This window comes from Theobroma cacao, chromosome 4 (genome assembly GCF_000208745.1).
Source record: "Theobroma cacao cultivar B97-61/B2 chromosome 4, Criollo_cocoa_genome_V2, whole genome shotgun sequence".
Lineage (NCBI taxonomy): Eukaryota > Viridiplantae > Streptophyta > Magnoliopsida > Malvales > Malvaceae > Theobroma > Theobroma cacao.
The window spans coordinates 29,383,174-29,398,014 of NC_030853.1; the positions used below are offsets into that span (position 1 = coordinate 29,383,174).

At 32.8% G+C, this 14,841-nt stretch overlaps 3 protein-coding genes across 3 annotated transcripts; 2 read left to right on the plus strand and 1 right to left on the minus strand.

Annotated features, from left to right (window-relative positions):
- Positions 3,344-4,075, plus strand: LOC18603262 (cell number regulator 10). Its single transcript, XM_018119361.1, has 4 exons — positions 3,344-3,416; positions 3,564-3,635; positions 3,720-3,929; positions 4,017-4,075. The coding sequence occupies exons 1-4, from the start codon at positions 3,344-3,346 to the stop codon at positions 4,073-4,075; spliced, it is 414 nt and encodes a 137-aa protein (XP_017974850.1).
- Positions 4,883-8,129, plus strand: LOC18603263 (peroxisomal membrane protein PMP22). The gene is made up of 7 exons (XM_007035130.2): positions 4,883-5,186; positions 5,381-5,479; positions 5,757-5,858; positions 6,071-6,146; positions 7,068-7,138; positions 7,230-7,315; positions 7,775-8,129. Exons 1-7 carry the CDS (start codon positions 5,115-5,117, stop codon positions 7,824-7,826), a joined length of 558 nt encoding a protein of 185 aa, XP_007035192.1. The 5' UTR covers positions 4,883-5,114; the 3' UTR covers positions 7,827-8,129.
- On the minus strand, positions 9,492-10,792 carry LOC18603264. The gene has a single exon (XM_018118724.1). The coding sequence runs from the start codon at positions 10,287-10,289 to the stop codon at positions 9,879-9,881; it is 411 nt and encodes a 136-aa protein (XP_017974213.1). The 5' UTR covers positions 10,290-10,792; the 3' UTR covers positions 9,492-9,878.

Genomic DNA, 14,841 nt, shown 5'->3' on the forward strand with positions numbered 1-14,841 from the left:
TTCCTGCCATAATCTTGATATAATGTTTGCAAGTGGCTGACAATCCAAGCTGTACAATGAAAGTTACCCAAAATTATATATACCCACACACATTTCAATTAAACCTGATCAGATCCAGGCCTATAGCCTATAGGCAGTTGGCCCATTGAAAGTAATTAGCTTTATGATATAATCTAGTAGCATGGATGCTGGCCAGGGAGACTGAGATTCCAACGGGTTAGACTAGCTTGACAAATTATCTGCAAAAGACTATATCAGAAATCCCCATAACAGCTAAAATGTCTAATTGTTTAACTCCATAAAGAATAGTGCAATAATTAACAAAGGAAAAGTCATGTGATTTACATGGTACGTACTTGGACTGTCTGTTTCTTTCTTATCACTAATTTTCTTTTATGATGTTATCTCCTTCCATTTCTATAAATGAACAACTCTGGAGAATATTCTCCAAAAAGGAATGACACCGGAGAATGAGTTCGTGTCTTCACATGCTACGAAAACAACCATTGACGAAACTTCATACATCCCATTGCAAGTGGCATACTATAAAATATAAATTCATTGAATTGGAATGGAGGAATTAGACAGTGAAAGCATTTATTTCCTATGAATAACACAGCAAGTTGTAGTTGTAGGTCTTCATCTAGGTTAAGTACGAGGGGCAATAGGAGTTAATCCATACAGTTGGCTGTACACCAGGGCAGAAAAGCTTTCTCTGAGCTTTATAAGGCGGTACTGCATAAGGCCCTAAAGGAAATACAAACAGGTGTTAACTATACTTGGTTATCACTAGCCATCTTTATTCGATTTGTTTGAGCGACAAAAAGGCCTATGTAACAGCATGTTGCGGAAGAACTTGTGACATGAGATGTAATTAGACAAGTTGTTAGTTTGAGAATGTCATGAACACGAGAATGGATGTCTAAATGAACGTCATACTACTGTTAGGAATACCATTACTATTTTAAATTCAAATGCATGAATGCTGTCCAAATTAAAGGGATCCTCAGCTCTGAAATATCTATCAGCTTACAATATATATATATATATATATATATCTGTCTGTGAATTTCTTGAAAGGCTTTGACAGGGGATATAAAATGGCTCTCAAGTCCCAAGTATGACCATATCCTCTCTTTGGAGAGGATTCTCTAACTAAGATTGAAACTATTCTTGCACTTGCCTATCCAATATTTCTCTCCAGAAGTGTTTTCTTTTTTTTTTTTTTCCTCTAAGCAAAAGCTGCAAAGTTATTCCCAACCTTACTGCATCAAGGAGTTTCTCTATTCTAAATTATAGATGGAGCTATTATTAAACTCTGGTAAATGGAAGATACATATGATGAAATTTGATTGCTCAGGTAATGTCCTTATAGCTAATGCAGAACAGCAAGAACCCCAATGCAAATCTTGATTTAGATTGATGAGGATGAAAGCTTCCTAAATTTGCCTGCTGCAACTTGTAAGACCTTGCAGCCATTTCCTCATGATTGAGAAAACACGTTGAACCACATCATTATCAGTATTACAGCAAAGATGCAGTTCACTTATTCAGATTTGCCTAATAAGATAATGAATTTGTCCCTCCTTCCAATCCTGACATCAGACTCTCAACCCTCATATACCAACCAAATGAAACCAATGTTGGAATATTCAACTTGTTGGTCGAATCATTCTGTAGCCTAAGATAGCACAGCGCAGTACCTTATCACTTAACTATTGCTACTGCTAGTGGGGAAGGGCGACATTGTCAAGCATCCATGCCTATCTCTCTCCTTCAAGATCTTTCAGATATTTTAGATCTCCCATTAAAAATTAGTTCTCTAACTGCTGCGGTTTCAAAGCTTCCAGTGCAAACTGCAGCATACCAAGTTACCAACTCTGAAGGCAGAAAAGTTGTAGCATAATATAGCATATTTTTAATGCTTCTAAACCATAAATTCTGCAACATAATATTGGAATTAAATGTACCACGATTGAAGTGTGAGGCACATTGATATGCCAGTACAGCCCAAATCACAGTGTTGAGCACTATTGCTACAATGAGATCATATAGTTGAAAATTTTCAAGTGTCCCAAGGCAAATTCGAAGAGACAAAGCTACTTAGTATATGTTTTCTTATCACTTTCAGCTTTAATGAAAGTGTAACACATCATAAGACAAAGTGAAGTGCAATTTTTTTCTTCAAAAACAACTGGACCATGCAACTTTCTTCCTGCAACTGACCACTCTTCTCCTCTAGAAATGGTTTGGTTAGTACCATGGAAATCATAACCCACTAATAAGGCTCCTTTCAAACGTTTCAAAGGTGGCTAGGCTGCTTCTTTTTCTGCCAATTTTCTTCTTGTTAGACTAGTTACAGAATTCATTGGAATTGAGGTTTATAAAAAAGCTTTTCTAAAGGTGATAGTACATCAACTATTAGTATTAAATTTAGTTGAAAAATACATATGAAAAAGACGGTCAGAATAATTGAAGAATATACCCATACTCATATATTAAAAATAATTGGTTTTGATTGACTTCAGAAAGTAAATCTAATCATTACTTGGCAACAATTCATTGCCCCAACCCCAAGTAGATTACTCTGTTAAAACGCACCAGTGCTAGGCCCAATTGTCAAGCTCTCCCAAATATCCAACCCAAGAGCCAACCATAACCTGCAGCCTGCAACCTTCCTTTGTTTTCTTCTTTTTCTTTATTATGACTTAATAAAGATTCTGATTTTTTAATTCTTAATAAGAAGAATATTAAGCTTTCTTCAATAATATAATAATAACCAAATTATTAAATTTTGGAAATTATTAATAAAAAATAATAAATAAATTTGTTATTATTATTGATATTATCTTAATACAAAAAAAAATCAATGATAAATAAAATAAACACCTTGATAACATCTCCCGTCATAAATTAAGACAATAACCACTGTCCAAAAATATAATCAATTGTTCTTAGCTTCCAAGAATATTCAAACTATAAATTTAAACTGTGTTTTTAAGTATATTGTCCTATTGGTAGCCGATAATGAAGAATAATATGGTAATAATTAAAATAATATTATTCTTACTTTACTGTGATTGGCAGACGTGAGACGGCAGATAATCTGGCTTTGTACAACATCCTTCCATAAGAGAAAGGGCATTCAGATGTTGGCAGCCGGAGATGGAAATCGAGATATATTTATGCTAAAATTAAGTTCAACAGGTAATTAAAAAATTAATTTGGAAGGTGTCCATGGACATTGCCATTGCCAATGCCGCCCTGTACTATAAATGGATGGATCATTGGCATTCCTAAAATTGTACCTGACGATCACCATCTTCGCATTGGATCAGGAAACATGAACATTTTCAATAGTCCCCGGCCTCCTAAATGGTCTGCCTCCCTCTGCGACTTTGGAGACATTGGCACTTGTAAGTTATTAGCACGCACGTATATACACACATGTAACACAATTAATTACATGTCTACCACTTGGTATGTCATCGAGCTCATTTCGATGCTTTGAAAAATGGTGTTTTAAGTTTATATTGCTTTTCAACTACTTGCTATATATGCAGGCTGCATAACATGCTGGCTCCCATGCATCACCTTCGGCCAAATTGCAGAAATTGTGGATCAAGGACAGAGCTGTAAGAATTCAATCCAAAGTTAAAACTATTTCCTTTGGTTCCTGATCTTGCCATTGTTGTTTCTGATGTTATATTTTCGTACAGCTTGCATTAAACAAGGTTGTGTATACGGCCTGTTGATGTTGTGTTCATGTCACTGCCTGCTCTCCTGTGTGTATAGAGAGAAATTGCGAGCCAAATTCGGATTGCCTCCAGAGCCTTGCAACGACTGCTGTGTTCATTTTTGCTGTGAGGCATGTGCTCTTTGCCAAGAGCATGCAGAGCTCAAAAATAGAGGCTTTGATCCATCCAGAGGTATATAAAATCCTGGATTGATCCGCCCCATTTATATATGCCTTTGGTGTCAAGAATTGATGAAATTATTATATTTGTTTACTACAGGTTGGATTGGACCCCCTAATGCTCCACCTCCAAGCAGGCCTCCTACCATGCGGCGATGAGCACCAATTTCTCAAAGGAGATTAAACCGATTGCTTACATGTTTATTGTAAAAGGTTTTATTTTCGATGAATAAAAAGATTTATTTTTTTTAGATTAAGTCAAAATGGTGCAAAGCGAAATTTAAAAACTGAATTCGAAGAACTCAATGTATATATTTTTTTATACAAGTATTGTAAACTCGAATTTAACTCTTTTAGATTAAGAATAACTTAACTATCACTAAATCGATTTTTTTAAAATACCCTAATCACAATATTTATAATCCGTATCAATTTATTAGATAAATATTTAAGTATTTTTATTTTAATATATAATTATTATTATAATAATTATCATAATCAAGATATAATCTTTCCCGTTATAGATTATTATAGAGAAATCTTAAACTAACAAAATATTGGATAAAATCAAATATTTAAATTATTAAAAAATCATCCATAATCAAGATTAAATCTTTTCCGTATATAATCTATCATATCATATCAATATTATTATACATAATTATTATATGTAAGAAAGACTTGGTCAACGTAGAAAGTGGAGAGACTTATGGTGACTTTCACCATTATCTATTTATAAAGAAACAATAGACTAAAAGTATATAGCAACATAAATCTAGAAAATTTTATCTAAACTTTCATTTTTTACAGAAAAAAAAAAAACTTTAAAATTGATTGGTGGGTTGGAAGAAAGAAGATTCAATGCTTGGATATGTAATTACTTTAAAATGGTTTTTCAATAAAAAAAATGAAAATGAGAGGAACTTTCTTTAAACAATGAGGAAAATACGTGCACTAAGACTTTGACCACGAGAACCGGCAGCTTGAGCATGTGTAACTCAAGTACGCAACCACCAAAAGCCAAGCTGTCATTGTAGAACAGATCCCCTTCTGTTCTCGTAAGCTGTCCTGTGTCCTAAAAATCTTAAAACCCCTCAATCGAACTCCATCGACAGAGGAGAAAATCAACTTCTTGTTACCCTTAGAAACAAAGAAAGAAAGACGAAAGAGTTTTTGAGGGTTGATCTCTTTCTTTACCATGTCAGATATTGCCCAAGAAGCATGGAGAAAATATCTTATTCAACTCCAAGCTCACCCTCTTAGAACCAAGGTAGTAACATATTTTCTCTGCTTGATTAATACCCATATTTTGAAAATGATTACTTTGTTAAATTCTTGCTTCAATTTTGTTTCTTTTTCTTTTAGTTTTTGCTGCTTCATTGGCCTCATTATGGGGTTTTTTGTTAAGTTCAGTTGTTTGAGTTTTTTCTTTTTTTTTTGGTTGATTTTGATATTGGGTTGCAGGCAATTACAGCTGGGATTTTAGCTGGGTGCAGTGACTTGATTGCTCAAAAGATATCTGGGGTCAAAAGGCTTCAGTTGAGAAGATTGCTTCTTATCATGGTATGTTGACTTTTTAATTTCTTCTTTTCCTTTTTTTTGTTTTCATTTTTCTATGTGTGGTTGGATATCACTCCCAAGTTTCCCGTTAGGATGCCAAGAAATTAGGAGGAAATGGACCTTAAGTTAAGTTTAAGGCACGTATGTTTGTCTGCATTTTTGAAGTGGTGAAATCACCTGATAATAAGTTTAAGCCATTTCTTTCTTTTTCATCTTCTTTTTAGCAACGAAATGAAGAGTCATTTGATTTTTGTGAAATTAAAATTGAATTCTCTTGCAGCTCTATGGCTTTGCCTATTCAGGACCATTTGGACACTTCCTTCACAAACTGATGGACATAATTTTCAGGGGAAAGAAAGGCAGTAAAACTGTTGCAAAGAAGGTAAACGTGTTCATATGGCTTGACTTCATTAGCTAATTGTGTAACTTTTTACAGTTTAATTCTTGTGATTTCGAGTTTTCTTTTTATTTTTTTATTTTTTTACCTACAAGTTTTATGCTAGTCTCTGCAGTGCTAGACTGCTAGTAGCCTCTGTCCCAAATTTAGTTGAGGATTAATGGAGGTATTTATTACTGCTTAATTGCTTGTTACAGGTGTTGTTGGAACAATTGACTTCTTCCCCTTGGAACAACTTTTTCTTCATGATGTACTACGGATTGGTGGTTGAAGGTTTGTGCATCTTCAAAATATGTTATTCAAGTCATAACTACCCTCACGTGAAGCATCTATGCCTTTTCCGATTTATGATTTCTGTTGATTCTCACTCTAGCAATTGCTGTTTCCCAAAAAAAGGCAAAAGATGTACCTATAATGGTTTCATTACTATGTGAGCTTTATTTTGCTAGAGTTGCAGTAGGTCTAACTTTTCAATTTGTGATCCTAGAACATTTCAAGTTGTGTCTATTATTGGCATTACTATTATCATTCCTGTTCTTGTTGGTGCTGGTCTTCTAGTTGCTATCTCTCTTTTACATATCAGTAATGTCAAAATTGTTTGTGTCTGACCTTTGATCCAATTGTAATGTTGGATCATAGTGACCTGGCAGTTCAACCTTGTTAAAGTGAAATGGGTTGATCTTCTATAGCTTGATTTTTACTGGAGATATTTGTCCTGCTTCCCATGGCTTGCTGCAAAATCCTGGATCAATTTTATATTGCTTGCTTACATCATCGTGTATTAGCCTGACCAAGAGAATCATACCTCTCTTTCTGTAACTCCTTGTGTGCAAAACTACCAAAGCTAATTGATATTATTTTCTTCATAACTTGGATTGACAACTAGTCCAAAACTAATTGGTGAATTTTCCTAGTTCCAAGTTCAAGAAACTATCAATTTTAATGGTATGCTGTTGCTAAGCTTGTGCCAAAATACTTGGGTCCCAGTTCTCTGTACTTTAACCTGGTCTATAGGCAATAAATGCCCCTCTAATTTCTTCCCAATTCAGTGTAGGTCCCTATCATAGGAACCCAAATTTAAGTGATGTCTCTTGTCAGAGCGGGTTGCAAAAGTATGCTGTGTAAAGACCATTTAACATTGTTCATCGTTTGTCATTTTATTTATAAATTAATGCTCTGTTATGGTATTTGCAGGAAGACCATGGGGTTTAGTCAGAAGTAAAGTTAGAAAGGATTACCCTACTATTCAGTTGACTGCATGGAAGGTATGGGAAAAGAAACCATCTTTGTAGTACCAAGCAACTCATTAACTGTATGGTTTAGTTAACACTACAGATATGATGTTATAACTTGCAGTTTTGGCCGATAGTTGGCTGGATAAATTACCAGTATATGCCTCTGCAGTTCCGAGTTTTGTTTCATAGCTTTGTTGCCTCCTGCTGGTGAGCTCTTGAATCCTTCAGCGCAGCATTTTCTCCCACACTATCAGTCTACTAGTTATTTTTCACATAAGCAATTTTCTCATCTGTAGAATAAGCTTGTCATTACTAAATCATCGATGCGAAAAGAAAACAGTTTATAAGTCCATCCGTATGTAAACTTATCATCACTCAATCCATGCATTGATTTTATAAGTCTAGGAAATGGAATGTGAACATATGACTAGGCATAAAAGCAAATCAAATACTGGCAAATTTATTGCAGATGTTGCAAGCATACCATTTTCTGGGAAACTCTCTTCTGGTTGTCAGGAACATGTTATTTATGTGAATATATCATTGAATCTTCTCCTTTTTCTTTCATTGGTTGACTTGGTTTCACCTTGCTTAATCTATGATGGTTCCAACATATTTATTCCATGCTAATCTAACTTTGTTGTGTGCTCCGCTTGTTAACTTCAGGGCTATCTTCCTCAACCTGAAAGCAAGATCTGTTGCAATTAAGAAGGCGTAGTAGAATGGCACAGACGTTCTCTTTTCTCTTAATAAATCTAATTTCTCTATCTGTAGAACTATATCTTATTTGGGGCAATGCTTCCCACTGGTATAATTGGCTTGCATTTTAGTGCTAAAACGGCTCCTAATGTACTAGGATTCTGAAGTAGGTTTGATTATGTGGTTGCCATAGAGTATTCAATATATAGTTAGACGATGCAGGTTTCAGTTTTTGGTCTGTTTTTTACACAATTCATTCCATTCTGGCAAAACAAGAAACAATTCATTCCAGGAAACGGATTAAACAAGACAATTTTATTTATGTTAGCCTACATCGGGTTAAGGCATAGCATATTATTGTTACTTTGACGAGAACAATACTTCATAGGTCAACTATATACAGTTAATTTTTTTCGCCATATTGGAAACGACAATCATCAGAAACCATGGACTATGTACGGTATTGTTCCTAGGAAAATTTTATTGTCAACGATCAGCTGCTATACAGGGAGCAAAAGGAATCAAAGCATGAGCAGAAAACTAAGCCATGGAAAATGGTTTGGCTTATCAGTGTACGTTCTGACCCCTTCCTCGCCTTGACTTCATCGGTCATGGAGGCTTTGTCAATGTGGGGACTTAGGACTAGAAAAAGGAATGAGACATCGTATAATGGAAAATGGCTTTGGTTTCTTTCGATTACTTCGAAGACTACACTCCAAACTCCTTGTAAAAGAAGCTTAAACCTAACTACCTACTTAGCAATTTCGTAAGTGGGGGGCTGGAGACAAAGAAATGACCAGGAAAATGAAAAAGGAAGCTGCAGTCCAAACACACAATCACCAATAATGACTGAAAACAATGTGATACACATGCATAGATTATGAAAAACGACACCATTTGAGTCCGTAGGAAAGCCCCCCCTCCCCCTTCATACACATAATCCTTAGGAAATGATTCAAGTTATGATCAACTAGTACTGGAAAAGGACCCCCTCTTTTCTTTCTTCTTTAAAACTTCTATTACACCATTTTTGCTTAGAGAGCAAGGGGTGGGTGTTTCTTGCAAACTTGAAAAGACAGTTTCCTTGAACATAAAGTCTCACTATAGCTAAACCCTAATTATTGTTAAACTTTATGTTTAATCAGTTGGTTTAAGGAGAAAAATGTATCCTTTAGGATCATCTCCCTCACCTAAATCTCTCTTTTAACCTTTCAAATTAATAAATTACTTTTACACTGTTATCTATCTATTAGTTATTTATAATTAATATGAATTATTGACTAAAATTTATAAAAACTAAATTTTATAATTTATATCCAAATTTGGGTTAGTGGCGTAAAGTGTTCTTGCATAAATCAATGACTAATAGTATATAATTACAAAATTTTCATTTAATTTATTTATAGTCTAACCCTAACTAGTAACCTGTGTAAAAATCTAACTAGCAAATCAATAATATTATATATTAATTATATCCATGAATTATTAATCTTAACAATAAATATAAATTCAAACATCTAAGAGAAAATCAATGACTAAGCAATATATATAGAATAATTCAGGAAAATCAAGGCCTAGCCAAAGTTTTCCGCCAGAGCAAGAGGCACGTGAACCAGACATTCAAAGTTCATGCAAAAGTAGCGGTCAAGAACACTTAGGTTATATATAAAAACACAGTCAAATACGTGCTATAATTAACTATTTGTTGCCCATGGGATAGTCAGTCCACCTTCATAAAATTCATCCCATGCATATTTCAGTAAACGTTGTAATTTCTCTCATGATTTAATATATACATTAAATTAACGCAAAATCAACATCAAAGTTCGAAATAAAAACAAAACAAAATTAAAAAAAAAAAGAAACCAAACATAAATTAACTAACATTAAAAGGAAAAATGGGTTCGTCTCTCTTGTCTTCAGCCTTCAGGGATTTTCGACGATTCAATGAGACCGGGACACACCACCTCGAAAGGGGTCGGAGAGAGAGGGTGCTCCGTTCAATTACGTCGGATGTGAATTTTCAGCCAGTCATATCGTGCCACGTTATCATCCCATTTTATGGAGTTTTTCACATCTGGATCCATCTTGCCAGTTGGGTAGGATTAACAATCCCCGGGATGTGGGTCCCGTCGTTCTTCAAAATGCTTGCCACCTCAGCATAGCCTTGGCTCTCTTTTTTAGCATTCTGCTCGGTTTCCTTCTTAGCCTTTCTGGGTTCGGCAAATGAGCCGATTATTGGAATCGCCTCTGCTCGAGCCGGATCGAATTTTTTACCGAACAATGTTCCCCTCGTCAAGAACTCATGCGCCATGTAGCCAGCTAAAAGCCGGTTCGAACAATTTGGCGAGGGCGGGGATTTTGGACCGGTATAAACCGAGGCTTGAACCGGAGTGGACGGTTTAAAGGAATAAAACGCTTCTCTCTCTTTACGCTTTCTTGAGATTCCAGGTGTCAAAATCCTACGCGAGTGATGACTCATTTTCTTTTTGAAAAATCAAAAAGCACTCAAATCATGCCACGTAAGCAGTTGTCAAGCCGTTAACTCGCCGTTAAGGGTAAAACGTCAAATGCAATTTGCTTTGGGTAGAAGTGTCAAATCATCTTTATTGACAAGCGAGCGAAGACGTCCACAAGGGGAAATCACTCAACAGCCCAACTTTAAAAATATTTAACAATAAAACCAGAAGATCAGTCATTTACATTTTCAAAACAGAACCCATAAAATAAAAATATTTCGTTAAATTAATTTTTTAATAAAAATGGAAAAGAAAAACAATCAAAAATAGAGAGACTTTGGAGATGGAAAATCAGAGGTGACAGGGAACCCAAAGAGACAGTTTTGGATCTGGGCGTACGTACGCCGTTGTACGCGGTGGAGCCGCCGGCAGATGGTGGAGAAAGAAGTTACAAAGCGAAGTGTGAGAAACAGCAAAGACAGGCCAGAGAAAGAGAGGAACAGAAATGAGAGAAAAATAAGAGAAATACCTAAGAATTGAGTACTCAAAACATATATATGATAGGGGTCCTTTAAAACTGACCCTTGCTGTTGGGGAAAATACCGGGATGCCATTTTGGCCTTCAGAATGACGAAAATGTCCTTCGCCAGTTTAACGTTTAAGAGTTTTTCATCCGTCTTTGGCCGATGCTCATTATGGTGTCATTGTCGTACATTTATATTTTTAACTCAGAATGTATATTTATTAAATTAAAAAAGATTTGACATTTTCCTTATTTAAGTGTGCAATGTTTTCATTATATTGGCTCTTCCATTTTTTATAAGAGAGAAACTCATTTTAATTTAAATTTACTTCAATATTGATATTTCTAATGAAAACTCCCATATTGATAAAAAGTTTGATAAACTCTTATATGACTTATCATTTATTCACATTTTCAATCTAAAAATAAATAAAATCTTTACTTATAAATCTAAAACCCATCTTATTGTTTACTAATACGAAATTCGTGACTCATTACATTAGTCATTAAACATAAAAGTTTCAAATTTTGCAAAAAAATTCAACTTTTCTTTCATAAAAGGTTTTTTTTTTTTAAAAAAAACACTTTCATGAAAGTTTTTAAGTATATGGAAAAGTTAATTAAGTTTTACTTGGCTCAACTGATGGAGACATTCATGGAGCTCTATTCAATTATTTGGGTAATTTCTATTCCATGTGTGACAATGCCTAAGAAAGCTCAATTCATGCTTATCAAATTTTGTGAGGACCATCTCTTTATTATCCTTCTCTCTTTCCTTTTGGTAGGATTCATTATCCTCCTCTCACCGCACAAAACGACTGAGTTTTTCTGGCGTTTTGCATGTAAATTAGTGGCACTGAAAGGGGCAAAAAGAAAATGTCATCCTCGTGTTACAAGCATTTCTGTTTTTTCTATGCATTATCTCTAAGAAAAAGTTGAAGCACTGCCAGTGGAGATGGAACCATTTGAACTCAAGAACCCCATCATGACATTATGCCAAATTACAAAATTGGTTACCATCAAATCAAATAAACAAAATGTTTAACATAACGTATATCCTTTTTTGTGATTACATTTATGAATAAATATTTACAATTATAACTAATTAACCTCCAACAAATATGAACATAGCTTTTTCATCTAATATAAAAAAATGAATGAATAAAATCAATATAAGATTAAATTAAATCAAATCCATGCATAGCAATCTTTAAACATTGATCTACAAGTATAAAACTTCGCTTTATTATTGAAATAAAATTTTATGGATTACATAAAGCAAGTAAACACACCTTAATTATGCTTCGCTTTGTCATTGTGATAAAAATTTTATCGGTTACGTAACACGTACGAACATTTCTTAATTTGTCCCTATGTGTATAGCCTATTAAGTGTTACCAACTTTGTAAGTATGCAAATATGTGAAGTGAAAATGGTGAAGATAACTTATGTCTTAATTCATTTTGGATATGAGACAATCAAGGTATCATTCCTCTCGCTAATTATGTTTAACTTCCCATACATATATTTAATAACAAAAATATATCGAAAGATTTGACAAAATATTTGAAAATCGGAAAAGAAATAAATCTTGCAAATATATTTGTTAAATGGATAAAAACTTGAATTCAATTATTTAAAGATTTAATAAGATAATTTCGGATAAAATCATATTTTGATTTATTAAGTTTATATATATATATAAATATATTTTTTTGGGTTCCCATTCCAATTTTTCATACTCTAAGCTAAATGTGAAAGTCAAGAAAACTTGGGAGTTATTAAATTATGTTGCAAAATAGAATTCTCAAACTCGAGTGAATTTGTAAAAACGAAACAAAAGGGTGGAGAAAATGGTCATTACATGGAATGAAGCAATTGGGTAATTATTCATTTGAGAGAATCCTGGGACGGTGCTGGGTAACTGCTGACGCACAAAATCACGATCACCCGTCTTTTTCGACGCCTTCCGCAGCTTACATCTGTTAAAATCTCAGCCTTACACCTGTCATCAACTTACCGGATTCGACGTGTTAACTTTTTCGAACCGCCGTCACACGATTTCTCCCTTTGAGTAGGATTCTCTTGTAGCCCTACTCCCACTTTTTGTATAATTTATATCAATATTTAAAGTTGGTTAAATTTGGTCCTCAGACAGCGTACAATTTTAAATTTTAAAAATAAAATATAGGTAAATTTATAAATTATGAGTCACGTTTTAATTTACAAAATATATCCTATAGATGATAGAAAGTTCATGTATATATATTCAAAACTCACTTTATCTCTTATTAATGTAATATTATAACATTTTATCTTTTTCAATTGCACACTTGTTGCATACTCGTGAAGGAAAATGACTCTCATACTAATTCATATTTATCTCGACTTTTATATCTCTCATGAAGTTAAAGATTCAAGTTTGTTTTGATACCATATATCACGAATCAAAGTTTAAGTAAATCTATAAATTATGAAATTTATGTTTCAATCCAAAAGGTATGTTAGATAGGTGTTAGAAGACTTATCCTTATACACCTAAGATCCACTTATCTCTTATTAATGTGAGATCCGTGATATTACGAGTCAAATGACATTAATTCGTATAATAAATTTTAATAAAACAAATAATATAAAAAACATTATATTAATTATTCAACTTCTTAAATACATAATTTTTTATTTATTTTTAATTATTTATTCTTATAATATGACATAAAAATTCCAATTATCGGTACCAATAAAAGAAGGAAAAGAAAATATAATTAATTTGAGGAAAAAAAAAAGAAAGATAGAGAATTGATTTAAACCTTAAAACCCAACTCATGGAATGGGATAATATCTGATTAAATCAAATATAAATAATTAAAATTCATATTTACATTTTAAAAACAAACAAGCAAACTATTAATAATATCTCTTAATTGAACTAAATTCATAAGTACGATGAGATGAGAGTCACCCTACTCATTTTATGGACGTATAGGGGTTGGTATTCTTAGAAAAATGACGAATTATTTTGGTCACTACTAGATTCGATGATCACTTTATTAATAACTATCTTAAATTTTTTATGTCTATATATTAAAATTATTTTGTATATTATTTCACAAATTAATATATCGGGAATAATACCTATTTGTATTTTTTTCCATCAAAATATTAAACAAGGGGCATAATTTAAAACAAATTAGCCATTTTATAAAAAAGATTTTTTATGAGCCTGTTTGGCCTGATTTTTTTTTTAACTTAAAAGCTATTATGAAGCTCTTATGAAAAATAATAATTTTTAAAATTAAGCTAAAATTATTTGGTAAATTTCTTTTTATAAGTTTTTTTTATAAGTTATAATTTTTGTTAAAATTATCATAGAAGGTATTTCTTTTTTTTTTGAAAGGGTAATATTTTAATTATTTTTAATAAATGAGGATATTTTTGGAACAAAAATAAATTTTTTTTTATATTTTTAAAAGAAGAGGAAAAAAAAGCTCCTATTTGGAGGTTTTTTTTAAGCTATTTTTTAAAAAAATTTTGTTCTTAAAAAAAATTACTTTTTTTGAAGAGATTTTCATAAAATAATGTTTGACCTGACTTTTACTTTTAAGAGGTACATAAACTGAAAAAAAACTAAACCAAACATGCACTATGTCTAAAAGGATAAATTCTCCAACAAGACCAAGATATGCAGAATTTTTCTCATTCATAACCCACGTGCAGTATATACTAAGTCCAACCCCTTTCTTTTACTATTTAATTTATAATTAACATGATTTGATATTTGGGATATTGAGCATCATTATTTCTATATCATTAGCAATATTAAATTAATTTCCTTTGTGGGCATTGATTAGGAAAACTTTTTAGCAATTTAGGCAATTCTTTCCTTTGTGGAGAAATCAAAAAAGCAAATATGACAATGGGACCTCTAGGTTTGATTATATAACTCAAAATTATATATAAAAACTTTGTTGATTCTAGAATTAAGGAGGATTGATTTTCAAAAAGAAATCTTCAGAGTGACATTTTAAAATTAATATATTTCAAATTGTGTA

Excerpts from the sequence above, each read along its gene's own strand:
- LOC18603262 (XM_018119361.1), top strand. The coding sequence starts at position 3,344 with ATGAACATTTTCAATAGTCCCCGGCCTCCTAAATGGTCTGCCTCCCTC. Across the intron at positions 3,417-3,563 it reads CTTTGGAGACATTGGCACTT|GCTGCATAACATGCTGGCTC; the intron begins GTAAGTTATTAG and ends CTATATATGCAG. Across the intron at positions 3,930-4,016 it reads AGGCTTTGATCCATCCAGAG|GTTGGATTGGACCCCCTAAT; the intron begins GTATATAAAATC and ends TGTTTACTACAG.
- LOC18603263 (XM_007035130.2), top strand. The coding sequence starts at position 5,115 with ATGTCAGATATTGCCCAAGAAGCATGGAGAAAATATCTTATTCAACTC. Across the intron at positions 6,147-7,067 it reads CTACGGATTGGTGGTTGAAG|GAAGACCATGGGGTTTAGTC; the intron begins GTTTGTGCATCT and ends TGGTATTTGCAG. Across the intron at positions 7,316-7,774 it reads AGCTTTGTTGCCTCCTGCTG|GGCTATCTTCCTCAACCTGA; the intron begins GTGAGCTCTTGA and ends TGTTAACTTCAG.
- LOC18603264 (XM_018118724.1), bottom strand. The coding sequence starts at position 10,289 with ATGAGTCATCACTCGCGTAGGATTTTGACACCTGGAATCTCAAGAAAG.